Raw genomic sequence first — 22786 nt, 5'->3', positions numbered from 1 at the left:
GGATTTTAGGTCACAGCTGCTCGACTTTATGTGTTTAGAAAAAAAATACTTAGCAGAAAATATTTTGGAAAACACAATGAAAATAACAGAACTAAATCCTTCCAGCAAGACTTCAGGGGTGGTCTTCAACCGGTACATCTCAACCACAGAAAATTAGTCTTCGGAGCATAGAAACACCAGAGGGCACTGCAGAACTGTGTCCGATACTGAGCCTGGGCGAGCTGTGGGTTAGTAAACTTGTTGAAGCCGTCTCCATGCTATTTGAAACTGGGAAGACAATTAAAAAAATATTTTCTACCTTTTAGAATGACTGTAAGGATAACACAGGCACGGAACCTTTTTAACTTGTGCTGCCACTTTCACTGTGTACATCTGATTATTACATGCTCAAATGAATAGACGTTGCTTTTTGTGAAAAAAGTACGTTACACAAGTATTATGATGAAATCCACGTAAGCAAAACAGTTACTGAGCCTAAGTACTGACTATTAACTATTGCTACTTCTTTGCATTTTTCCAAAGTGAGGGAAACCAGAACGATGCCCAAATATTTACTTACATTTATATATAGTATCTCCCATCATCTTTCACCTTGTTCAAGTAAATGATGATGGTGTAGGTCTTTAACTCCGTGCTGCTGAATAAACTGGCTAACAATAATTTTACTAAGCCAAAGTTTATAAACTCACTTAAAAAACTACTTTTTCATGAACACCAAATTATTCAGGTCAATATTACATCAGAGGGGTTATTTTAATTTGCTTTAAAAAACATTTGTGTTTTTATCTTGATATTCCATAAACAGTGTTCATTTATTTTAATGCCTTTTATAGTTAAATTTGCTACAAACAGCAATTCCTCAAGAAGCTAGCCTAGAAGCCTACAGAGGTTTAACAGAGATACCTGCCTGGGATTCTGTATTCCCCTTTTATTTTACAGTGGATTGAGAAGGATTCATCAGTTATGTTCTAACTATGTCAACAGGAACCATTTTTGTGTGCTTGATAGGACAGAAATCATTACTTTCATCAGTATTTTAAACAGTGAGAGAGACTACTGAGCAATACAGTAGGCCAGGAAGCAGGAACCACTAATAATAGATCATGGTGTTCTCCAGTTCTGTTTCTTTCTTTCGAAATATCTAACACATTTTATTAGTTGAATATTAAAAATAAGATTTTTACAGTCACATTGAGATATAAAAAGATGGCGCTATAAAAAAAAAATTACAAAAAAATTTCTGTGACCAGGTATTATTATTTAAAATTCAGTGTCCAGAAAACAGCCAAAGATTTTTGAAGTACTTAGAGTTCATCATGCTGGTAGACATTGTACTCCTTTGCTGATATGAAACCATCTCCATCGTGGTCGTTCTTCTTAAATATATCAGCTAAGATTTCATCATGGACTGAGGGATGCCGTCTTTTGCCATCTCTTGCAAATTCTTCTTTCAAATATTGGCTTATCTAGGAGAAAAGAAAAAAGTCCAACCATTGTGGCTTTTACAATTTTCAACAGCTATCTTCAAGGACACTTGGGGTATATAAATAAGTTATTGTGACTCCAGTGCAGGCATGACCAAAGTTTGTTTCCCAGCAAGTCTGAGACATACTAATGTATTAATCAAAGCACATTACAACATCACACAGCGTAGCTTGTGTAAGCATACAGAAGTTTATACGATCAACTACAGCAGAGGCAGCTCATGTAAAGATAACACTGATACAACTATACCTGTAGTTTTATTGTTATTTATTCTAAATTAGTTACATCATATTACCTCTAGTTCAGAGAGTTTCCTGTCACTGTCCTTGTCTATTTGATTAAATGCTTCAACACTGCGAGGTCCCTTATTTACTGCATAAAGTTCAATCTCAAAGATCAATGTTGCATTGGGTGGAATCTTGCCCTGTGCTATGAATAAAAGGAAAAAAATATGTAAGAAATTGGACGTTATGGTCAGAGATCACACGTATGATAAATTCACATCTGAAGTGTCTTTTTTTTTTTATTACAAAAGGCTGGGTTAATATTCAGATTAAACTCTTAATTTAAATATTATACACCTAGACAGGAAGATTGTTCAGATCGTGTTAGATAAATGATTTTGTGAGAGATCTGCAAACAATATACTTCCCCGAAACAAAATTACATTGCTCATATCAATTCAGGTACTTTTAAAATTTAAGAGAAGGGTTTGTGTTATCTTGAAAAACAAGTAGTTCTGAAATTCTCACTCTTTCACATACTGTCATATGATGTGGCTTATTGAGAGAGTGATTTTAAGACATATGCATGCAGTCTGATTTAAAAGATTGCGGTAATACACCAAGGCTTATATGTTTTTTCTGTCTGAAGAAACAAGCAAGTAGTATCAGGTTTCACCAACTTCCTATGAATTATACCAGTGGTTAAAGGACTTGATGTAAAATAGTGTTTAAAATATCCATCTCATTAGAAAGAAGCCACAGAATGTAAGTCGTTTGATTCACCAAAAAACCCCCAAACTACTGGGATATTTTGCCTGGTCTCTGAAGAAAACAAAACCTTAGACTTCATTATTCCTGTGTCAAAGCATTTTCTTACCTGATGTAAAACCTGCACTTCCTATAAAGACAGGTTAATGTATCATGCATCTAGCAAAAAAAGGGAACTAAAGAGGGACAGCAACAAACAAATGAGGTCTAAATGTAGCGCCAAAAAAGCAACAAGAAATCATGCAGTGCAAAAGTAAAAATGTAAACATGCAAGTTGCTTCTATTCCTAGCCAAAGCCAGTGAGCATGACATTGTAACCTCGGAATTTGGACAGAATTTTGAGCTTGTGCCCATCTTTCATGAACTGAAGGAAAACTAAAGAATGTACTCCAATTTATAAATAGAAGGTAAACAAAACTATTATGCACGCTACTCATCTAAAATATCCATAGTAAAAATGCCAGGTTTCAGAATTCAAAAGATTTTAGTATTACAAGCTTTAAAAATAAACAGCTTTTAAATATATCTGAATATATATCATGGTTTATATACTACTTAGGAAAGAAAGATACAATACTAGAATTCAGTGCCAGTAATTTACAAATATACATACCAACAAAGGAAAGATATGTAAAGATTTAGAAAGCCACATGCATCTTTTCTAATTCAGTATTAGACAGGCATCTTCCCCAGCATGCAGGAATACGCTGAGACAGAGGACAGGTATGCTGTAGGAAAATAATACTGTCTTGAAGTGCTACCTAGAACAAACAGTTAACATTAGTATTAGAGTTAAGGAACATACTTTTATTTGTGTCAGTGTTTTTCCTGTTAACAGACCTACTTACGGGAAAATTCATCCCTAATAAACTTCACTGGCTACAGTGGAATTGTACGAAAGACAAAATTGGTGCATGGATTCCTGACACATCACTATCAAACAATTATCATAGAGCAGGAAGTACCTTTTCACAGAAATTACTACACCCAAGTCAGAGCCAAGTTTGTTATTTACAATTAAAGAGTGCTGAAACACTGCATAAAACTCTGGAACTTTTTTTTTGGTAAGTAGATTGCACACTTAAGCATTATAAAGTCAAATCGGATTTCACGCATTGTACTGTGCAATTATTACGTAATGTGATGATATTGTCCATTATCTATCCACAATGTAAGCAGTATTTAAAACAAATTATTTCTGCTTAGGTTAATTCTGTGGCATGCACTGGATTACACTGCATTTTACTCAGAAGATGCAGAATATCATTGAAAGGCTAAGCAGGTAGGAGTCAAAAAATAGAAACTATCACGAGTAGAATATAATAATTAAGACCAAAAAACGCTTACGTCAAGATCTTCCTTTTGCTGTCAGTTTTTCATATTATGTCAATACTTGGAAAAGCACATTGGGTGTCACATACTGAATTCTAATGCAAACTGCAGGGCCTGGGTATGGGTCTATGAAGTGGAATACTTAAACTGCATAGGAATGAGCAGGATTAGGCTCCACAGCTGCAGTAATCACCTTCAGCGCCTCCAAAAATAACGGCAGCACCAATTCTTAACAGTCATTTACATTACTGTATGTTTGAAAGGGTAACACAGAGAAAAGACAGAGTTCTAGTATTAAAACTTCTTTTTTTTACCGTATCCTTGTTGTCCATATGCTAATGATGGAGGAATGATCACTTTCCGTTTTTCTCCAGGACACATACTCATCATAGCAATATCTAACCCTTTTATGACTTGTCCAACACCCAGAACGAACCATTTTGGATGACCTTCATTTTGTGTCCGACTATTAAAAAGAATTGTGAGTGGATAACAGTCAATTTATTTATTTATTTTTTAAAATAAAAATAACTTGAAATTAGCAGTCAGTGAGAACATACGTTAGATTATTAGCACACAAGAATGTTTATAGAGTGCAAGAATAAAAAATATTAACACTTTTTTCTGCCACATTTATAATTAATTTAAGGTCAAATCTTGGGATGTGTAAGGGGCAACCTCTTCTGAAATCAAAAACCCTTAACACACATCAAGTACACTTTACGTCAGAAACAAGGTGCCACTGCAGGAAGTCTGCAACGAGTGCTGGTAGCAATTCACTGCTAAAGGTGTCTTCAAGCAGTTCACAGCACTGTAGGATGGGATGGGACGGGACGGAGCATGCAGGTGTGTGTTGGGGGAACCTGCAATCTTGGCTACAGTACTGTGTGCTCACCCACCGCTCTGTTCAGTTTAGATATTCAGTGCTTCAGGCTGCTTCTGGTCACATGAGGCATCCCTGGTATGGGAGCTATACTCAGCGGCAACTGAGCAGCGTGTAGCTCAAAACTCGGAGGGCAACACTGTATGTGCCAAAATAAGTCACTTCAGTGGGCAAAGAAAAAAAAAAAAAGCAAGTAAAATGGCACTGCTAAATGTAGAATTATCCTGTATTGATTTCTTCCTAAATGATACATGTGGGGGAACAAATCAAGATTTTGTCATAAACCAGGCTACTGTCTGATCTGTCCAAATAGCCAGATCTGTCCAAATACCTGAAGGATAGAAGACTCTCCTCTGTAGTTCTGAACAGGTGAGTTCTGCCTCACTAGTAGGATGGACCAGTATTAAAAGCAAGGTACTTTAAAAATAAAGCCTTTGCACAACCGTTTCTGTGCAAAGCAAGCTAAACCAAGCCAAAACAGCCTGACGACAGATGGGTGGGACAAAGCGAAAAAGCAAAAGCCTAATGCCGGAACCGGGGCGAAGAGGAAGGCAGAACAAATCGAGGAGGGATGCAGCGACAGGGATGGGGCACAGCGCCTGCAGCCCGGACCGTGAGGCGGCTGCCCCGCACCGTGCCAGCTGTGTGCATGTCTCCCTGTCCCGGACAGCCAGCCGCCGGCCCTGCCGGCCGCCCCGCCGGCCCGCGACCCCCGGCACAGGCCGCAGCGCAGGGCAGGCGCCAGCGCGGTGGGGATTATTTTCCCCTGCCAAAGCGGTTCTCCGTGTGTCGGCTCTCGGCCACCCTCGCCGGCCCCCTCGCTGCGGCGGGCCGCCGGCCTCAAGTTCGGCTCTGGCCTCCAGCGCACCCCAGCGCCGGTCCCTCCTGCCCCCGGCAGCCCTGAAAGCGTTCAGCGTCGGCTGAGGGAAAACAAGTGCCGGGAAGGGGGAAGCCGCTAACGCTGAGGCGGCGAGCGCGGCCGGCCGCCGTGCCAGGCCACGGGGCAGCGGGGCGGGCAGGCTGCGCCACGTCGGCGGCCGGAGCCGGAGCTGGTGCCCTGGGGCCCACCTGCAGTAAAACTTGGATCCGTCGCTGGCCAGGAAGCCGTCGTAGTGCGCGTTCAGCAGGTCCCCCTTCTTGCTCTTGGGGCTGCAGGCCTCGGGCAGGTGCAGCACCTCTATTTTGACCTCCTCCGCCGCGGCCGCCGCGCCGCCCTCGGCCCGAGCCGGGGCGGCCAACAAGGCCAGCGGCAGGAGGAGCAGGGGCAGCGCAGGGGCCATGTCGCTACGAGGAGGTCGCCGGCGTGGCACTGTCCCCGCTGGGCCTGGGGCGGGGGGGGCGGGGGCTGAGCCTGCGCCGCGGCACGGTCCCAGCCTCCCCGGGCGCGGGGATGAGGCCGGGGCCGGGCCAGGCAGCCGCGGGGCGGGCGGTGCTGCGGACCGGCCCCCTCTGCTCAGGAAGTGAAAGGGACGTCAGGGCCGTCAGGGCCGGAGCCCCGGAGGGTGCCGGGGGCGCATGGGAGGTGCGGAGCGCCCCGCGGGGCGGGTGGCGCCCCGGGGCCGCCGCTGCCGCCGCGCCTGAGCTGAGCGGCTCCGCATCCGCGCGCAGGGAGTAGCGGCGCGGGGACGGGAGGCGAGAGCCCATCCCCGCGGCGGCGGCGGCCGCCCGTTCCCCGCGGCGGCGCAGGAGGATGCGGCCCGGCGCCGGGCTCTGAGCGATGGAGGGGGTCCTCTACAAGTGGACCAACTACCTGGCGGGTAGGCGGCCGCGGCGGGGGCTGGGGCGGCGGGGGCGCCTCGGCCGCTCGGCGCAGGGTCCCGGCCTCCCGCGGCAGCCGTTCCTAACGCGCCGGCGGGGAAGCTGCCGGGCGCTTGCGCTCAGAGGCGCGGCGCTGGGAGCGGCCCGGCGGGGCTGCCGGCGGCCCTGAGGCGGCTGGCGCGGCGGGGGCTGGGCCGGGGGCCGGCGCGCGGCGGCGGTCGCGCTTCCGTGTGCGTGGCGCGGGGTGGCGGCAGGCCGGGCCCGGCCGAGCCCTTTCGCCCCTGCCCCGCAGCCCGGCGGGCACCGGCGCGGCCCCGGGGCGGCCTCACGGCCCAGACGTGCCCGGCCCCCGCCGTCCGCCGCTGGGAGCGGGGCGGCCAGGGACCGCCGGAGAGCCGGCCTGCGGCCCCCCGGGTGAGTCGGGGGCTCCTGCCGGGACCGGCGGCGGGGAGGCGCCGCCTGAGGTGCCGCGTTCTAACGGCCCCGCTGAGGGACTGTCCCCTCCGCCTGTGCCCGCTCAGAAATAGCGCTGCTTTGCAGCCCGCAAACTTGGAAGGTGTCCTTGCTCGCAGTTCCGGAATCACTTAGGATTGCGTCTTTTAATCCCAAGTGTTAGCACTTAGATGTAAAAGTCCGCGTTCTCTTAATTTGCTTTTGAATGGTGTTTTTTGTGAGGTTGCTGCTCCCGTATGCTAACCTGTAAAACATAAAAAAACTCTAGTTCTGGGAGAGGTTTCACAAAATGTATTTTCAGAAGCGCTGCAGATGAAGATGCACCTAATGCCTGCATTTGCCATCAAAGCTCCGGTTCTGTTTGCCTCACCCTCTGCCCTAACAGACACCACCTCCCTCTGGAGAGCGCAATGGGTAGATGGTGCTGTCCAGGTGAAACATTTCTTTTCTGACACTAATAGGACTAATTGTCCCCCCAGAGCAGATCAGTGTTGGATCATGTACCGTGCTTAATCAGGCCTTGTGTTTGACTGCTTTGGCGATATTTTCTGTGCCCTCTTGTTCACTGGCACTTCATATGTGCTGTCCTTACTTCAGCATATTCAGATTTTGAGCGTGGAGTGGTATGAAACTCTGTTCTGAGCATTTATAAGGATGTGGGCCACGTTGCAAAGACACTGTGTGCTTGCTGTGTGAACTGAAGTGTACAGAGCGTATCTTGCATTTTGCATAGCAAATACGTGACCGCTTATACTGGCCTTCTGGTGAAAGAGAACACTTGTACTGTAATTAAATAGATATTTAAGAAGATACATGTGTCACTAATTCACAATAAATGTGGAGAAAATACAGGAAAAATTGCAATTATGAAAGAAGTAACAAGTACATGTTTCTTTTCAAAATAGAGTGGAAATTGTCACTTATGTGACCAGAAATGTCACTGTCGCAGAAGGTAAAAAAGTCACAGGTAATGAGCCCATGTGATGTTTGATATAAACTTCCCATTTGAAGTCTGTTATTTAATAAGTAAATATTCCATAGTAACTGTGAATGCTGTGCACACAATAGACTGTTCCATCAACGTGCAGCTAACTTCTGCTGAAAGGTCAGTAGCCCTCTAAAATCAGCAGAACCCTTCCTTCTGTGCGCTGGCCAAGTGAGAGCACTTGCTCTTGCATTTCAGAATTACAGTGTGTCAGGAATTCCCTACAATTTCAAGAATATAGGAGGGTAGCAAATTTTTTAAATTTTTTAAAAAGTGATCTAATCATATTAGTGGAACTTTAAAATTTTATTACTAACTTTCTTGTTACCCTGCTATCTGTTTTTGTAACCAGAGATAGGCTGTAGTAGTTGTGGTCATTAATGGTAGAAGCCAAGCAGCAAAAGAGCTTGTCACTGTTGCTGAGGCATTGTGGAAAATATTCAAAATGTTTTCTCCTTCATTAAAAGCAAACCAGAAATAAATACAGCTCTCCCCCTGCCCCCCTCCCCCCCCCCCCCCCCCCCAGTAATACAGTATCTAAGAATTTGTGAGGTTCGAATTTATTAAATACTTTATCAAACATGGGATGCTGTTCAATTTTGAATCAGAAGAGGTGGTTTTGTTCTTTAGCTTGCTTCTGTGAGGCACTTGGGAGTCTTAAGTCCTTTGCTTCTGTTTTTTCCAGTACCAGCATCATGTGAGTCTGCAATAATCATCTCTGTTTTATCAGAATCAGGCTGTTGAGACAGGGATCTACTTACCCACCCCTGCATGTGCTTAGGAGATAAGGGCAGCACAGAGTCAACATTTTGCAACACTGTAGCAGAAAAAAACCCACATCAGTGCATTTCTGAGCTTTGTTTTACGGGTCCACTCATGATTGTGTGCATTTTCTTTGAGTATGAGTGGTGATGTACGCACAGAATTTGAAATATTTCCTATGGGAGTTGGAATCCCTCAATGTTTATACTTCTTTTACATTCAATTTTAATATCTGAGTGTCGATCTGCCTATTAGTTACCACTCTGCATTTTGAAAGGCACAGACACTTACCATTAAAGCAAATAAATAAAAAAAAATTAGTTGCATGTTGTTATTTCCTTATCATGGGATTGAGACATGATGTAATGGGGCCCGGTCTTACACTTCTTGAATTAGTGTTGAAACTCATAATGACTTAATGTGAGTAGTCGGAGGCCTTTAGCTGATTTTCAGGAGTCTGGTACCTGATTAAGCCTCCTGGTCTGAATGGGTGCAGCTTGCTTCATTGGAATGGCGATTGCGAAGTGCCATGGATCACACCTTCGTATCGCCAGCTGTGTTGAGCTCTTGGCCACGCAGTTGTTGCCATTCCAAACCCTAAGCCAAGCAGGAAGCTAAAGTTTCGTGTTGACTTGTAAAACAGAGGGATAATCTGCTCCTATTGTACAGCTGACCCAGACTGTAATGGGCCAGCGTAATTGTTACACTACTAAAATATTTTAGTTCTTGCAGTTAGTATTAAAAATTAGGGCGCCTATTCCAGTGAGTGTTGAGTTTTATGAAATAGCTGTTAAAAAAAGAAAAGGGCAGGATGGGTAGTAAAGTATGCTAATATATTTTAATCGAGCAGGACTCGTGACAATAATTTACTGTATGGTGTAATGCTGCATAGAGTTCTCACAGATATTTGTGTCTATGCATAAACTGCTCTGTTTTGTAGGTGTAGCGAAGCTGGAGATCATTACATAATTTTGATAATGCTGATCTGGTATACGCTGTCCTCACAAATGGACCTAGGAATATAGCTCTTGTTTCAGTGCTCTGCAAAATGCCTGACATTAAATTGTTGTTGAGTGGTGGAGCTGGGGCTACTTTCAGAGAAGATGGTGTGTCAATAGTTAAGTGTGAAACATAAAGTTTTCACTGAAGTACAGTAGGCAGAGGAGACCGTAGCGTAGCAGTTGGTGACATCAGTCATTTCTTCATAATTTACAAATAAGATCCTACAAACTTAAGAAAGTCTACCTGAAAAATATACTTGAATGAGAATGGTTCTTCAGAGGTATGTAATTTATTAGCCTTCAAAATAGGCACCTGCTTGGTGGCTAAATTAAAATTTAATTTTGCTCTAGAACATAATATAGTGGAAACTGAAATACTGCTGGTCTTGCATCCAAAAAGAATGGGAGTGAAGTATCCATATAATGTTAGCCTGGTTATAGAGCGGCTCTGGTCTTCAGGCTGTGCAGATTGTTTACTTCCTTGTGTGTTACAAGAATAGTTTAATGTTTGCATTTTTAATAAAGGTTTTTTAACAGCCAATGTGCTGAATTTGATTTGCAGTTTTGTAATTAGACTAAACTTTCCTTTTTGTGTTTTTGATCTTGCTAGGTTGGCAGCCTCGGTGGTTTGTTTTAGACAATGGGATATTGTCATACTATGATTCACAGGATGATGTTTGCAAAGGCAGCAAAGGAAGTATAAAGATGGCTGTGTGTGAAATAAAAGGTAAGAATTAATAGATTTCTGCTTGAGGAAATTTTAGCTGTCAGGGAGACAGAAAAGATCACCCAACAGACATTTTGCATCACAAGTTTTTCCTCCTCTGTTTTTGTTTATCTATAGTCCAGTGTGACTGCTTCACAAATAATAATGAATGTGAATTATGAAGTGGGTGGCAAAGAAAAAAATGTTTTTGACAGAGCTCTGCTTTGAGATTTAGAACCCACAATATATTCATTTTTGTTTTAAATAGTTGTGTGCAACGTGGCTTACTCTTGAAGTTGTCTTGTCTAGTTATTTAGTTCTCCCGCTTTTCCCTCTTAGGACCAGGGATAAGAGACTGAATTATGAATGGTAGTTTTTCAGAGGAGCAGCAGCAGTTACCCAAAAGTGGAGGTTCTCATAAACCAGAAATGTTTAGCCTTTTGCTTTCCTGAGTCATTTTTTACTTTTGTCACTGTTAGCAGATGCCCCTGTGTTTGGGTGATGGGTGTATTAGAGTTAGTAAGTGAACTGTTCGTGTCAGACTGAGTTCAGCCTTTGTGGGTCAGCCTTCTTGGCTAGTAGCAAGGCATTGTCTAACTCTGCATGGCTCTCAACGCTTGACCTCTTTCCAGACACCCACAGATGACTGGGCTTGTGATATGGGTACTTGCATATTAAAAAGTGAGACTTCTTATTTTACATGGGCCACCATGTGTTTTTCCTGTGGTATCTCCTATTTGTTAGTTTCCTTGATGTAGATGAAATCAGTGATGTGGAGGATCCACTTTTTGGCCATTCCAGTTGTTCATTTTGCTTGTCATCTTGTTCTTTTGGTGAAGGCAAGATAGTAGCTGAAGTCTGGATTTGGTACAGTTTCCTGCATCCATGGCTGTTGGGGAGTAGGTCTGAAGGAGCTGTAGTTGATAAGATGAAACTCAGCAGAGTATTCAGTTAAAGATGTAGTATTGAGAATAATAGACTGTAAACAAAGTCCACGTTGGTTCTTGGTTGACTTTGCAACTTTGTGAAGCCAGATTTTGTCTAGAAAGGGAGATTATTTCAGTTCTTATCTTATTCCTCCATAAATAACTTGTCCTTGCCACAGACCTCTTCAGTTTGCCACGTTTAGACCAGGTTTGGAATACAACAGTTACTACAGATCCATACGCCATGTGTTGTTAATGCAGAAAGGGGACCCCGTTATACTTGAGTCTGGCTGCTGTTCGGCATCTTGTGTTCCTACCTGTTGTCTTGAAGGCCTGCTGAGGAGAAGGGCTGAGCAGCAGGTTGAGTAACCCAAAATCACAATGTGATTATTATTACGGGATTGTAATAAACATTTCAAAATACTTTGATCAGTACTTAATAAATAGTTGTTACTGAGTTGAGGTTGGTTTTGTTTGTGTGGTTGTTTTTGGGTTTTTTTTTCAAAATTGTTTTTTTCCTCTCTATCATAAGTTCATGCAACAGACAACACAAGAATGGAGCTAATCATCCCAGGGGAACAGCATTTCTATATGAAAGCAGTTAATGCAGCTGAAAGGCAAAGGTGGCTGGTAGCACTGGGGAGTGCAAAAGCATGTTTAGCAGATACCAGAACAAAAAAAGAAAAAGGTATGTGTGTTACTTAAAGCATATACAATCGTACCACTTTTTCAAATGCTTGTTTTCAGATAATGATAGTGTATAGATATTGTGGGAGAAAGTCAGTATTATTGTCTTTAAATATAAATTGTAATTATTTCTAGTCATCTATATGGTAAATTCCCCCTTGATGTTTGGATTAGAGGTTGCCTCCATTGACCTCTTCTATAGCTGAAATACCACCAGCTTGTTGTTACAAGAACAAACATACGATTCATAGCCGTTGTGAAGCCATTTCATTTCTGCTGGTTTGATTCTTTATAATTACTATTGTGTTTTCCATAATTTTTCTTGGCTGGCTTAATGTAACTATTTCCAGCCACTCATGTGGGTGTAAATTTCATCCACTAAACTTTTTCTACCTTACATTGCAGCTAAGAAAGATTTCAACTTTATCTTTTGTAGTAATATGCCTCTTTCTTAACGGTCATTAAATTAGTGTCAGTTATCCAAAGGTACAGACTATTGCCTGCCTCAAGTACAGTTCTTGACTCATTGTAGAATGCAATTTTCCTCAAAATTAAGTGAAAGTTTAAGCGAATTTTTGAACTGCTAACTAAATTAAAAGGGAAAGTGCTTAAAAATTAAAATGTGTACCTACATTGTATGCAATAAATTTATACTTCCTTTATTTTTTATAGAAATAAGTGAGACCAGTGAATCTCTTAAAACCAAAATGTCCGAACTTCGTCTCTACTGTGATCTTTTAATGCAGCAAGTTCATACAATACAAGAATTTGTTCACCATGATGAGACTCGCTCTTCTCCCAGCATTGAGGTACAGTACTTCTAGAATGCCATTGGAGAACCTAATTATATAACAGACCTCAAATTTCTGTTGACATTTTATGGCTTTTTAATCTCCCTAACGTTGGGAGATTTAACCTAAGGTCAATTTTTGAGTGCTTGTGTGTGTATAATACTAACTGAATATATGTGCATAAAGTACCTGGATGACTTAAATGTAATTGTAACATGCATTAGGAAGCAATTGAGTCATTTGGTTAAAAGGCCAGAAGAGCTGCTGTATGAGTTGGGCAATAATTTGTCATGTTTTGCATCTCCGTTATGGGCAAAGTAGTTGAAACAATCTTGTTTGTCCATTCTTCTCGTCCTTGTGTTAGGAGGGTTTGCCGATTTGTTAGCAGTGAAAGCTGGTGTTACAGGTATTGGAAACCTGCAGTGTAGCTAAGTCTGTCTGAATATGCACAAGTAACATCATGCTAGTATTTCTGCTTTCGAATGAAAATTAGTACTGGAAATTATGAATGGCTTCATACTTTACACTCTTGAGCAGCGTGTGGACAATATAGTTGTCCACCATAGGGCAAAGCGAGGGGCTGATGGTATTGCAACAAAGCAAATTGTTTACAGCAAGGTGAAACTGACCTGCAGGCTCCTTCCACTGGAGTGATAAAGCTGTTGGTGCATTCTGCTGCAATTCATTTGTTTCACTGAATGATCTTCTGACACTAGTTAGTCACTCACACAAGCTTTGCAGTAAAAAGTTACAGCATTGTTGGCTGATACCCTAAACAAATTCAGATGCCAGAAAGAAGTTACCATGCTGTCATGTTACTTGCTTAAATTATCCTCATTGGAAAATGTACATTTGCTTAAATAAAATGGGAAATGGAAGCTCTTTTTGGTAATGAGGGAAATTGTGTGGGCGTGGTGGTGGGGAGAGTTGTATTTGCATCTTTTAATATTTTTTTTTTCTTGCTTATGCTTGTGCTTTCATTTATTTTCAGAACATGCATGAAGCCTCTTCCTTGCTTAGCGCCACATGCAATACATTTATCACAACACTTGAAGAATGTGTGAAGATTGCTAATGCCAAGTTTAAGCCAGAAATGTTCCAGCTGCCTCACCCTGATCCCCTGGTTTCTCCTGTGTCACCATCACCTGTCCAAATGGTTTAGACATTTTGAAATACTATTTTTTTCTTAAGTCTCATATTGTTGGTTGAATGAGGGGAAAGAATGGCTGATGACTATGCTATTGCTATGTGCTATGATGTCAGCAGTTGAAATCTTGACTCTGTTATGATCCGTACTGGTCCTAAATATAAATCAATAATTTTCCATTCCCAGTCTTTGTTTGCTAGCCTTTACAGAATCAGTCTTTTATTTTACATATCAAGACCCTGTAATGAGGTAACTTGCAAATGAATGAGGTTTAACTTTTCCTCAGTTCAACTGTTTCTTTTTTTTTTACATCTCTATCACCAGTTTACTTACAAAGCCGATCATTATTGATATAAATTAATAACTTTCTTGGATATGCATAGAGATTTGACAGTGATAATCAGGAGAACCACAAGGAATCAAGAGGCAGGATTTGACTTTAGTGGGTGATGGAGAATTTAAGCTGGCATTTGGTAGAGGAAACATGTCTTGATATTTCTGCATATCTTAGCAGTTAAAAATGGCTGTATGAATAACTTTGGAGCAAAAGAGAGTGAATTCCATAGAAACTAGGTAGTATTTTGTTGTAGAAAACTACTTCCTGTGTGAATGTTTTAAAACTTCGAATGTTGATGGCAGTCCATCTGTTTTCATATAGTTAAATTAGATTTTTAACTAAGAATGGTTGCTTTTAATTAAACAAGAAAAGTTTGTGCTGTATTGTAAAGACTGTAAATAAAGTAAAAATTAATTTAGGCATGCATATTATTCTTATAAGTAGGTTGTGACATTTTTGGTGTGGTTTGTTGTTTGGATTTTTTTTTTTTCCCTAGATGAAACGTTCCATTAGCCACCCTGGTCCTTGCTATTCAGAAAGGTAATTTTCTATTTCAGTAAGCTTTTTTTCTTATGTCTCAAAAAAAACTCCCTGAGCCTGCTAGCATTAAAATAAAAATGTGAGAAGGATTGTTTGCTTGGGGAAGAAAAGTTAAAGAGCGTAAGCTGATGCAATTTTGAAAACTAGGGGTGGAGATTATCAGCGTTGGTAGCAAATAATGCAGCTGCTGTCTCTCATGCACTATAAACTTTTCTTCATACTAGAAGCTATGCAAATTACTTATTCTGGCAAGTTCATGACACAGAGCTTGAAATGTTAACATTCTTTTTGAGTCAGTATTTCAGATTCTCAATTTATTTTCTTCTGGATGCAAACATGGTGTTATATTTTTATTTCCATTTTCAGGCTTTCTAATTGTGAAAATAAAGTTTTTAGTTTTGTATAGTGAAAAACATCGATACTAACAGTTTAAGCACTGAAATTATTTTAAGTCTAAAGTATATTAAGTTTGGGGGGGTTGTTACAGATTTTGCTTACTAATAGATCTCATTTCTTTTGTAGGAATAATCATTCTGTAAAAGAACCAATTTCATCCCTTCACCGATTTTCACAGTGGCGCAGAAGAACATACTCAGATACAGAATTTTACAGTGATACTCCATTTGAAGATTCTCAGAGTAAGTTTGGAAGAGGGGTGGTGTTCATTTGTATTTCTCTATACAATTTATTACTCTTTTTATAGCAGCTGTTCCAGTGTTGATACCAGCATGAGGAAAAAACTTTTCCTAGTTACGCAAAGTTTTGGTTTTAAGATTCCTATATTATAACTCAAAGCATTTGTAGTTTGTGACTGACTTGTGCTGGCTTTCATTCACATTGAAAAGGATTTTGCAGCTGCAGTAGCTGTGTCAATATCAGTGGGACTGCTGGCAAGATAAAATAGAGACGTAACTAGAAAAGGTATGTTTGCATTAATAGAATCTTACGTAAATGACGTTCTGGTACGTGGTGTGGAATACTGTTTGCCACCTGCTTGTAGTCACAAAACAAATTCTCCTTTCTGTGACCCCTGTGAGTGGTGGAGGGTAATTTCTACCCAGTGCATTGTGGAAAGATGGTTCATTTTGGTGGCTGCTTGCCTTTTGTAGAGAACAGCTGTTCTGAAGGAGTGCAACCTTGGCCATGATAAATAAAACCAACCCAAAAACCTATGAAGTTATGTCATGATCAGAATATTATTCCCTCCTGATCAGATGGGCCTATAGCATTGTTAGCCAGTTCTGTGGCTTTTCCTTTTGAATCTTGTTGTCGTTTTGACTCCATCCTAACTCTGCTCAGGGAGATTTTAACTTGACTAGTTCTTCTTGACTAGTTCTGGCTTAGTCTTTCTTCCTTTTGGAGTGCCTGGTGCCTCACTTGGATTGAAAAAAAACCCTGAGGCCTGCGCATTGCTGAAACCATGTGAGCACAAAGAGGTACTAATGCTTTGCAATCTACCATGAAGCAAGTGTTCACACCTCCGCACTGTCTCCTTGCTTCTCGGATGCTTGCATGTTGCAGGGTAACCGCCTCTTTCACCTTGCACATCTGCCAGCAGCATAGGGTATGCTGGCATGTATCCCAAGCTCACAGAATTAGGTTAGAACCTATTTTGTGTCCCATTGCTAATGTGGGTGCACATCAATTTCACCTGCTGTTATGCAAGGCTTTTGTTGTTACCAGCTGGACTTTCTGGTGTTGGTTGCCCAGTCTCGACTGCTTTCAGGACTGCTCAGAAGAGTGTTTGTCTTGTGTCTTTCTGCTAATACCAGGCTTTTTTTTGTTCCTTACTACATAGCTCTAGTTTCTAGCTCAGTTTCTCTGTTTTTTTTGTTTTCTTACGCTGTTAGAAGCTCCCTCTGATACCTTCCAGTTATCTTAGTCCTTTCTCTTTCCTGTCAGGTAGCCTAGCCATACCGAAGTTGCAGTAAGTCATCCATTTCATTTTAATAACGGAAAATGTTTTAGTTAAATGCTTACCAATACATCAGTCTTTTTTAAGAAAACACAAGTTGATATGTTCCTTATACAGAATATATCTGCACCTCACAGATTACAGTCCTTTTATAATGTAAAAATCATTGTGTATTAAAAAATAATTACTTGATTTATACTAGCTGAATGAACGTTTTTCATATCCATCATTCCTTGGGCATGATATTCATTGAAATCTTTTCAGGAAAAGTCCAGACTAATTATGCTTATGGTTGCTTATATATAGGAAATAGCAAAAAAACCCCTGACAGACTCTGTGAGTTTTTTTGGGGTTGAAAATTAAATACTTACTGATATCTTTGTAGGATCTGCTCACTGTTCCAGAAGTGCTGTCAATGGAGATCTGGTATCATCAACCATTCCTGAAGAAAATAGATCAGTATCAAATGAAAGATCTGAACTGGAAGAGACTCTTTCATCCTTTTCTTCCTGAAGAAAGTACTCAATTTTCTATAAATAATGCTATGCAAAAGCTGCTGTAATTATACTGTTGTTATAGGAAGTAGTCATTTCCCTTTTTAGAAGGATTTCTCTGCACTTTATAGAATTACATAAAAACTATCTTTGAAGTGTATTTTATCTTTATATAGTTTATTTGCGAGAGTATTTTCCTAATATTTCATAGTTTGAATGTGCATTTTTTTGGAACAAATGATGGCTTAACAGATAAGCATCCACATTTGTAAATGTAGCTCTTTTTAAAAAGTGTGAAGGTATAACTGATACATTAGTAAACCTGCAGGTTATAAACTTCAGCAAAAAGGTTTCATTTTTTTTGCGAAAATGCACCTTGTGCCATGGGCCTTGTGGTCATTTGTCACCAGGAGCTGTGATTAGCCCTGCAGTGGCTTTTTTTAGCCTGTGTAAGGGCTGTGGGCATGGGCACCAGTGGGTCTACTCGAGCAGCTTGACAGTAATTGACATTGCCTTCTTTAAAAACACAAGGATATACATAATCCGGTCCTTATTTTTAGCCAATGAAAGTAGAAGTATTTAGTGTATTTTTCTAAACAAATGTATAAAAATAACTTAATATGAAGCATTTGTACCAAACATTGGATATTTAATAGTTTTTATTTATTTATTCTTTTTTGCATCAAAAATTTCTACCTACTTTCACTACTAAAGATCTAAAGATCTACTAAAGGCTTCAAAATGTGCATAAATTGTTTCTGGGGTGTGTAGCATCACAAGTAGCTAATGCAGCACTGTTAAAGATTTACTCTGCTCACTTAAGAAGCATTTTTAGCTAAGTATTATAGAAGCAAGAGCTGAAATATTAGACCATTAAGCTGCTGTTGTAATGAATATTTGTATCTATACATATTTTATTTATGACATATTTATACAAAAGGGAGCTTCTGTTTTTGCAACTCCTTTATATTATTTGAGAATGGCATACACCAGGAGATGGATTCTGCTCTCAGTTACATCAGTGTAAATTTGCATTAAGTGTAAGTGAGATCGGAGTTTGACTCTTTAATTAATGAGTGATATAGTATAACAGTGCCTACTAGCACCTTGGTCCATAAGGTTGTTAGTGTTAGCATTGTAAGCTTTTGGAGATTTTTGGGGTATTAATTTAGGGATAAACTTGGTCTATAAAGTCTTAGCTGTAGAGCACTTTAAGCAAGCCATTTAATGTTCTTGATTTACACAATTGCTAGATAAATGTACAGGGTTTTTTGCATTCGAGCACATACCAAAATCTGTTTTTATAATCAAATATTCTTTAATTTGGTTTAACTAGTCTTCCTTTTGTGTATATGAATAATTTGGTGTTTTTGAAGCAGGCTGGAAAGGACAGATGTGAATGGAGTGGAAGTTTTCCTTTTAAGTTTCTGGATTGTTGATTTATCTAAATCAAAATAGGTCCAAATGTTGAGGAAAAACATATGAGCTGTTGCCCATATATAAAATACCAGTCTATAAGCCATTAAGTAAGGGTCAAATGGAGTGGAATGGTTTGTACAGGTCAAGTTATTTGTGGATACCAGCTCAGACCTGTCATTTGTGCTGTTCTGTCAGTTTTCATGCAGCTAGCATTTGCGTATGCATATCAGCCACACATGTGCTTGTACGTTGTTTTTCCTGAATGTTTGCTTTAATGTATTCTGTATGACACTTAGAACAATTGTAAAAACAAGTATTAAAAAAGATGTTCAGACAAGAAACTGCAAATTGCAATGAGTGTGTCTTGGATTATATGCTGTCTTAGATCTGCTTTTTGAAATGTCACTGAGGTTTCTGCCGGTTTGTACAGTGTTAAATACATGTCACATTAACAAGTATCTTTTTCTGGCTTTCAGCTGCTACAGAGGGGATAGTTTGGACTCCACATTGTGCAGAAAAACCTCTGCGACTTATCAGTGCATATAGTAGTAAATAATGATTTACCACTACATAGATTATAATGTTCAGTCAAAAGTTGTAATGATTAGATTCAGGCGCAGAGTTTGCATATAATTACTTCAGCACCATTTTGGGTTTCTAAACGTCACTAAATCTGGAATGATGGCTTTGTATGTACATAACATGTTCCTGGTAAAGTTAAATCGGACTTTTTATATATACCTGTGCCAAACTGTGGCAGAAGTCCTAAAGTACCATCTTCACTGATTCTGTTATAATACATGCCGTCATACTTCTGGCATCTGGAGCTAAGGCGGCATTTCTGAAAATGATGCTTAGCTGGCTGAATCACAGTGATCCATGTGTAGTAAGACTTAAAGAAATCTGGATGCTCTTAGATTTTTCCTTTCCAATTCAGGGAATAGCTTACCAGGAATGCCTAATTGCATCATTATTCTTTTTGGTGGAGAGTGGGAGCTGAACCTCAACACAGAATGTGTAATTAGTACTTCTAAACCAATTCAATTTTTAAAATAGTATTTATCACTTAAAGAATACAAGCATACTACATATATTTGGGTGAAAAATGGTAACGTCTAATTATGGAGTTGTATCTCTGAACTCTCTTGACATTCTTGACATCAGATAATTAGAAATGGAACATGCTTAAATGGCTTACTAGCTTGTACTATAAAGAATTAATAATCAAACACTTGATTTGGAGATTTGTCAGAGATTACTGAGATTACAACATTCAGGGGCTTTAAACTTGTGAAAATTAATCTTTGGGCTAGGAATACTTCAGAGGTTGCTTCTGCATAAAAAAAAAATATTTAAAAATTGAAATCACAGCTCTTTGTGTTAGGGTTATTTTCACAAACTATAAACTTGAGTTTTGCTTGCTATGCCACCACAAGTTTAAGTATTGCATAGCTGTTGTTCCTGCTGGTCTAAGTTTATCTTTTTAGAGTTATAATACCTGAATGAAGTAAACGTCTGTGTCTGAGAATTTGACTTTTTTTTTAGATGTTCCTCATTAACGTGCTTTAAAAGACTTAACGTGAAACCTGCCTGTTATAGCTGTTTCTTGACTGCTTTGAGGGCTGAACCTAAGAATTCCAGATCTAGAAGAGAAAGTTACTCTTTGAAGGGGATTTATGTAGAACCTGGGTGCCCAAATCCACAGCTGCCATCCTGAAGACCTCTAGTTGTTTAACACTGAGGACCAAAGGACGGTACGAATGTTTATTTCACTTGTAAAGCTTCCCTAGGTAACTGTAACTGTGTACAAACATCCTGAAATGTGCTGCTGTCTTGGAAGGCCGTGGCGGCCCCTTAGCAGCTACCTTAAGCAGTGAACTAAGATTTGGAAGCTAGGCAGTCCCCTGCCTGTTCAGTGGGGGGACCACTGCTTCACTGGCTTTGCAAAGGATGTCCAACACGCTAATGTGAGAAAGCTGATAGACTAATGGCCTGTACTTCAAAACATTCTAAAAGAAGTGCTTTACCTCTGCATTTCCCATTGTGTATGGACAGTAGTGATTAGAAGGTGCTATTTAGGTGTTTTGTTTACTATTTTGATATTAGTTAAGTCTTGATGAACAATCGAGAACGTTTGGCAGGTGCATGTATACCCATAGCCATACCCTGACTGTTCTAACCAGCACATGTAGAGGAGAGAAGGCTAAACATGAGAGCACAACTGTATCTTATGGATGTGTTGGGGGCGGGGGGAAAAGGCAGGCTTCCTTCAGCTTTTTCAAAGGGGCAGGTAAACAGGCATCTCCAAGATTTTCAGTTATAGATGTCAAAGTCAATACTTTAAATCCTGTTGAGGGACAGGATTCAAAGAGCGTTTCCTCCTTTTTCCAGTGTTTTATATACTCTTGTGATAAATACTGCTTTGGCTGCTTCTGTGTCTTCCCTTTCTCAATGCACTCTGCAGGCTGCCTAGGCATTTTCTGCGAAGTCTGGGTGACAGTTGCAGAAGCAGGTTGTAATTACTGTACGTGAATCTGACTCTTACTTTTCTATGCACTGACTGTCATTTTCTGACATGTCAGAGTACCTTGTTTTTTCTGTCATCCTTTCGCCTTTGTACTGCTGCTATTAGTACTGTGGCATGTTCCAGTGTGGGGAATGACTGAATGATTTATTTTTGACTGTTATGCTTTTTTTTTTTCTTTAGTAGACATTAAGTATTCTGATTTTTTTCTTTTTTTTTTTAAATCCAAGCTGTAGAACAGTATCATCTTCAAAAAGAGGGAAGGAAAAAGCCCAACTAGAGATGTTTTATCAGAGATGGAGATTTTTGTGTTCTGTTCATATAATTTTCTCCCCTTGAAGGGAAAAGTCATTGAAAGTGGAAACAATGGTAAGAATTGAAATGCAATGGTAGAACTAGGGTTTCTCGTCTGTTAGCAGTAAAATGAATCTCTCAGTGTTATCATAGCTGTCCACCATCACAGTTATTTTTCTCAAGCTGTGAGATGTAAAATGTTAGAAGAGAATGTATAGCCCTATAATAGAATTTATATAGCAGCTCACAGAGCTTTGTTAAAGTTTTTCCTTACGCAGCAGGACCCAGGAAACATGAGGTCCAAATGCTGTCACACACCTGTTGGTGGTAGGATATTTTTCTGAACTTCGTCCTATGGTGCAATAGATTTTATCTTTAAAGAGAGAAAGTATCAGCTTGTACTTTTAAAAATCTGAATATTCAACTTGAACATGATAAGCAAATAATTTTAAATGTTCCCTGCTCATTTGATGTTTATTTTCTATCCAGAGACTGCTTAATCTGTTGTCTTGAGAAGTGTTACTGTTTAGGGAATGGGTTCTGTGAAACTGAATTTTGAAGCTTTAGGTTGTGACTTTGTCGATGTCACTCTATATTGGCATGCACTTAGCAGTCCTGTGAAACAGCACTGCTCAGCAGGTTGGCGTGTAAACTTACCTATTAAAGCTGTGTTTCAGCAAAGTCAGTGAATACTGTAAACCCTATTTTTAGGCATGTGAGTGACTCAACTCATCCATTTAAAGCTAGATGCACTTGCAGAGTTGGGCCAGAGAGGTACAGGCATAGTGAACTTGCACTACCACACCTCTTGTTTAAGTAAATATGTTCAGTAGAGGTGATGGAGACAGAGTTTCCAGTAGCATTTGTGGAGAACAGTCCATGCTTAAATCTGCAGATGCTGTCTGTCACTATATATAACTTCCTGCTGAGACATTTTTAGTGTTATTTTTATTATGTGCCTGTGTACACGTGTTAGTTGTTGGTTAAACAAGACTGTACCTATGTGGGTTTGTCTTGTATTGAGTTTCTTGGTTTGTTTTGTTTTTTTTTTTTTTTTTTTAACATCTACCGGAATTAGAATGAGAAGCTTTCTTGAGGTTTTGGTTTTATCTTTGAGTACTTTAAATAGTGAAATAATTTTTTACCTCATGTTAATTATTCTTTTTTACTTTCCTCCCTAAGGAAGAAATACCACACACCCTTGAGTCTTTCATCTTTATGATTTTTTTTCTAAATGTTCCTGGATCTGTCACTGGAAAAAGTCTGGATCTTGTCCGGACCCAAACCTTTGCTCTTCTGAAATCCTTATTTTTACTTTAGTCCTTGTTCCATCCCCATTTATTAGCTTTCCTGCA

At 40.2% G+C, this 22786-nt stretch overlaps 2 protein-coding genes across 10 annotated transcripts in view; one reads left to right on the top strand and one right to left on the bottom strand.

Moving 5' to 3' along the window:
* Nucleotides 1-734: 734 nt before the first annotated feature.
* On the bottom strand, nt 735-6123 carry FKBP7 (FKBP prolyl isomerase 7). 2 transcript variants are annotated; one of them, XM_055719335.1, is made up of 4 exons: nt 5761-6123; nt 4124-4275; nt 1781-1914; nt 735-1466 (listed from the first exon to the last, which is right to left on the bottom strand). In XM_055719335.1, exons 1-4 carry the CDS (start codon nt 5970-5972, stop codon nt 1305-1307), a joined length of 660 nt encoding a protein of 219 aa, XP_055575310.1. In that variant the 5' UTR covers nt 5973-6123; the 3' UTR covers nt 735-1304. The 2 variants fall into 2 exon arrangements, 1 of the variants encoding a protein (XP_055575310.1); XR_008733688.1 differs by lacking the exon at nt 735-1466 and adding an exon at nt 3091-3238.
* Nucleotides 6124-6218: 95 nt separating this feature from the next.
* The window catches only part of PLEKHA3 (pleckstrin homology domain containing A3), a 30323-nt gene continuing 13755 nt past the window's right edge, over nt 6219-22786 (top strand). For 3 of the 8 annotated variants that reach the window (XR_008733685.1, XR_003561586.2, XR_008733687.1), the window contains exons 1-9: nt 7085-7335; nt 7809-7870; nt 10262-10378; nt 11816-11971; nt 12643-12779; nt 13753-13917; nt 14742-14785; nt 15308-15423; nt 17086-17218. Coding sequence is in view for 3 of the 8 variants with exons in the window: in XM_014282966.3 (XP_014138441.1) it covers nt 7322-7335; nt 7809-7870; nt 10262-10378; nt 11816-11971; nt 12643-12779; nt 13753-13917; nt 14742-14785; nt 15308-15423; nt 17086-17213 (939 nt within the window). In the remaining 5 variants the exon portion in view is untranslated. Of the gene's footprint in view, nt 6450-7084; nt 7336-7808; nt 7871-10261; nt 10379-11815; nt 11972-12642; nt 12780-13752; nt 13918-14741; nt 14786-15307; nt 15424-17085; nt 18955-20158; nt 20368-22786 lie in introns of those variants that run through there. The other 5 variants (XR_008733684.1, XR_008733686.1, XM_014282966.3 and 2 more) reach the window with 5 other exon arrangements.

This window comes from Falco cherrug, chromosome 8, assembly GCF_023634085.1.
Source record: "Falco cherrug isolate bFalChe1 chromosome 8, bFalChe1.pri, whole genome shotgun sequence".
Taxonomy (NCBI): Eukaryota; Metazoa; Chordata; class Aves; order Falconiformes; family Falconidae; genus Falco; species Falco cherrug.
Note: the sequence above shows the minus strand (reverse complement) of the source record. Positions and strands in the feature narration are given on the sequence as shown.

Coding starts and splice junctions, on each gene's coding strand:
- FKBP7 (XM_055719335.1), bottom strand. CDS start 5,972: ATGGCCCCTGCGCTGCCCCTGCTCCTCCTGCCGCTGGCCTTGTTGGCC. Junction 1,915..4,123: donor ATATGGACAACAAGGATACG/GTAAAAAAAAGA, acceptor TTTTATTCATAG/CACAGGGCAAGATTCCACCC. Junction 1,467..1,780: donor GGAAACTCTCTGAACTAGAG/GTAATATGATGT, acceptor CTTTTCTCCTAG/ATAAGCCAATATTTGAAAGA.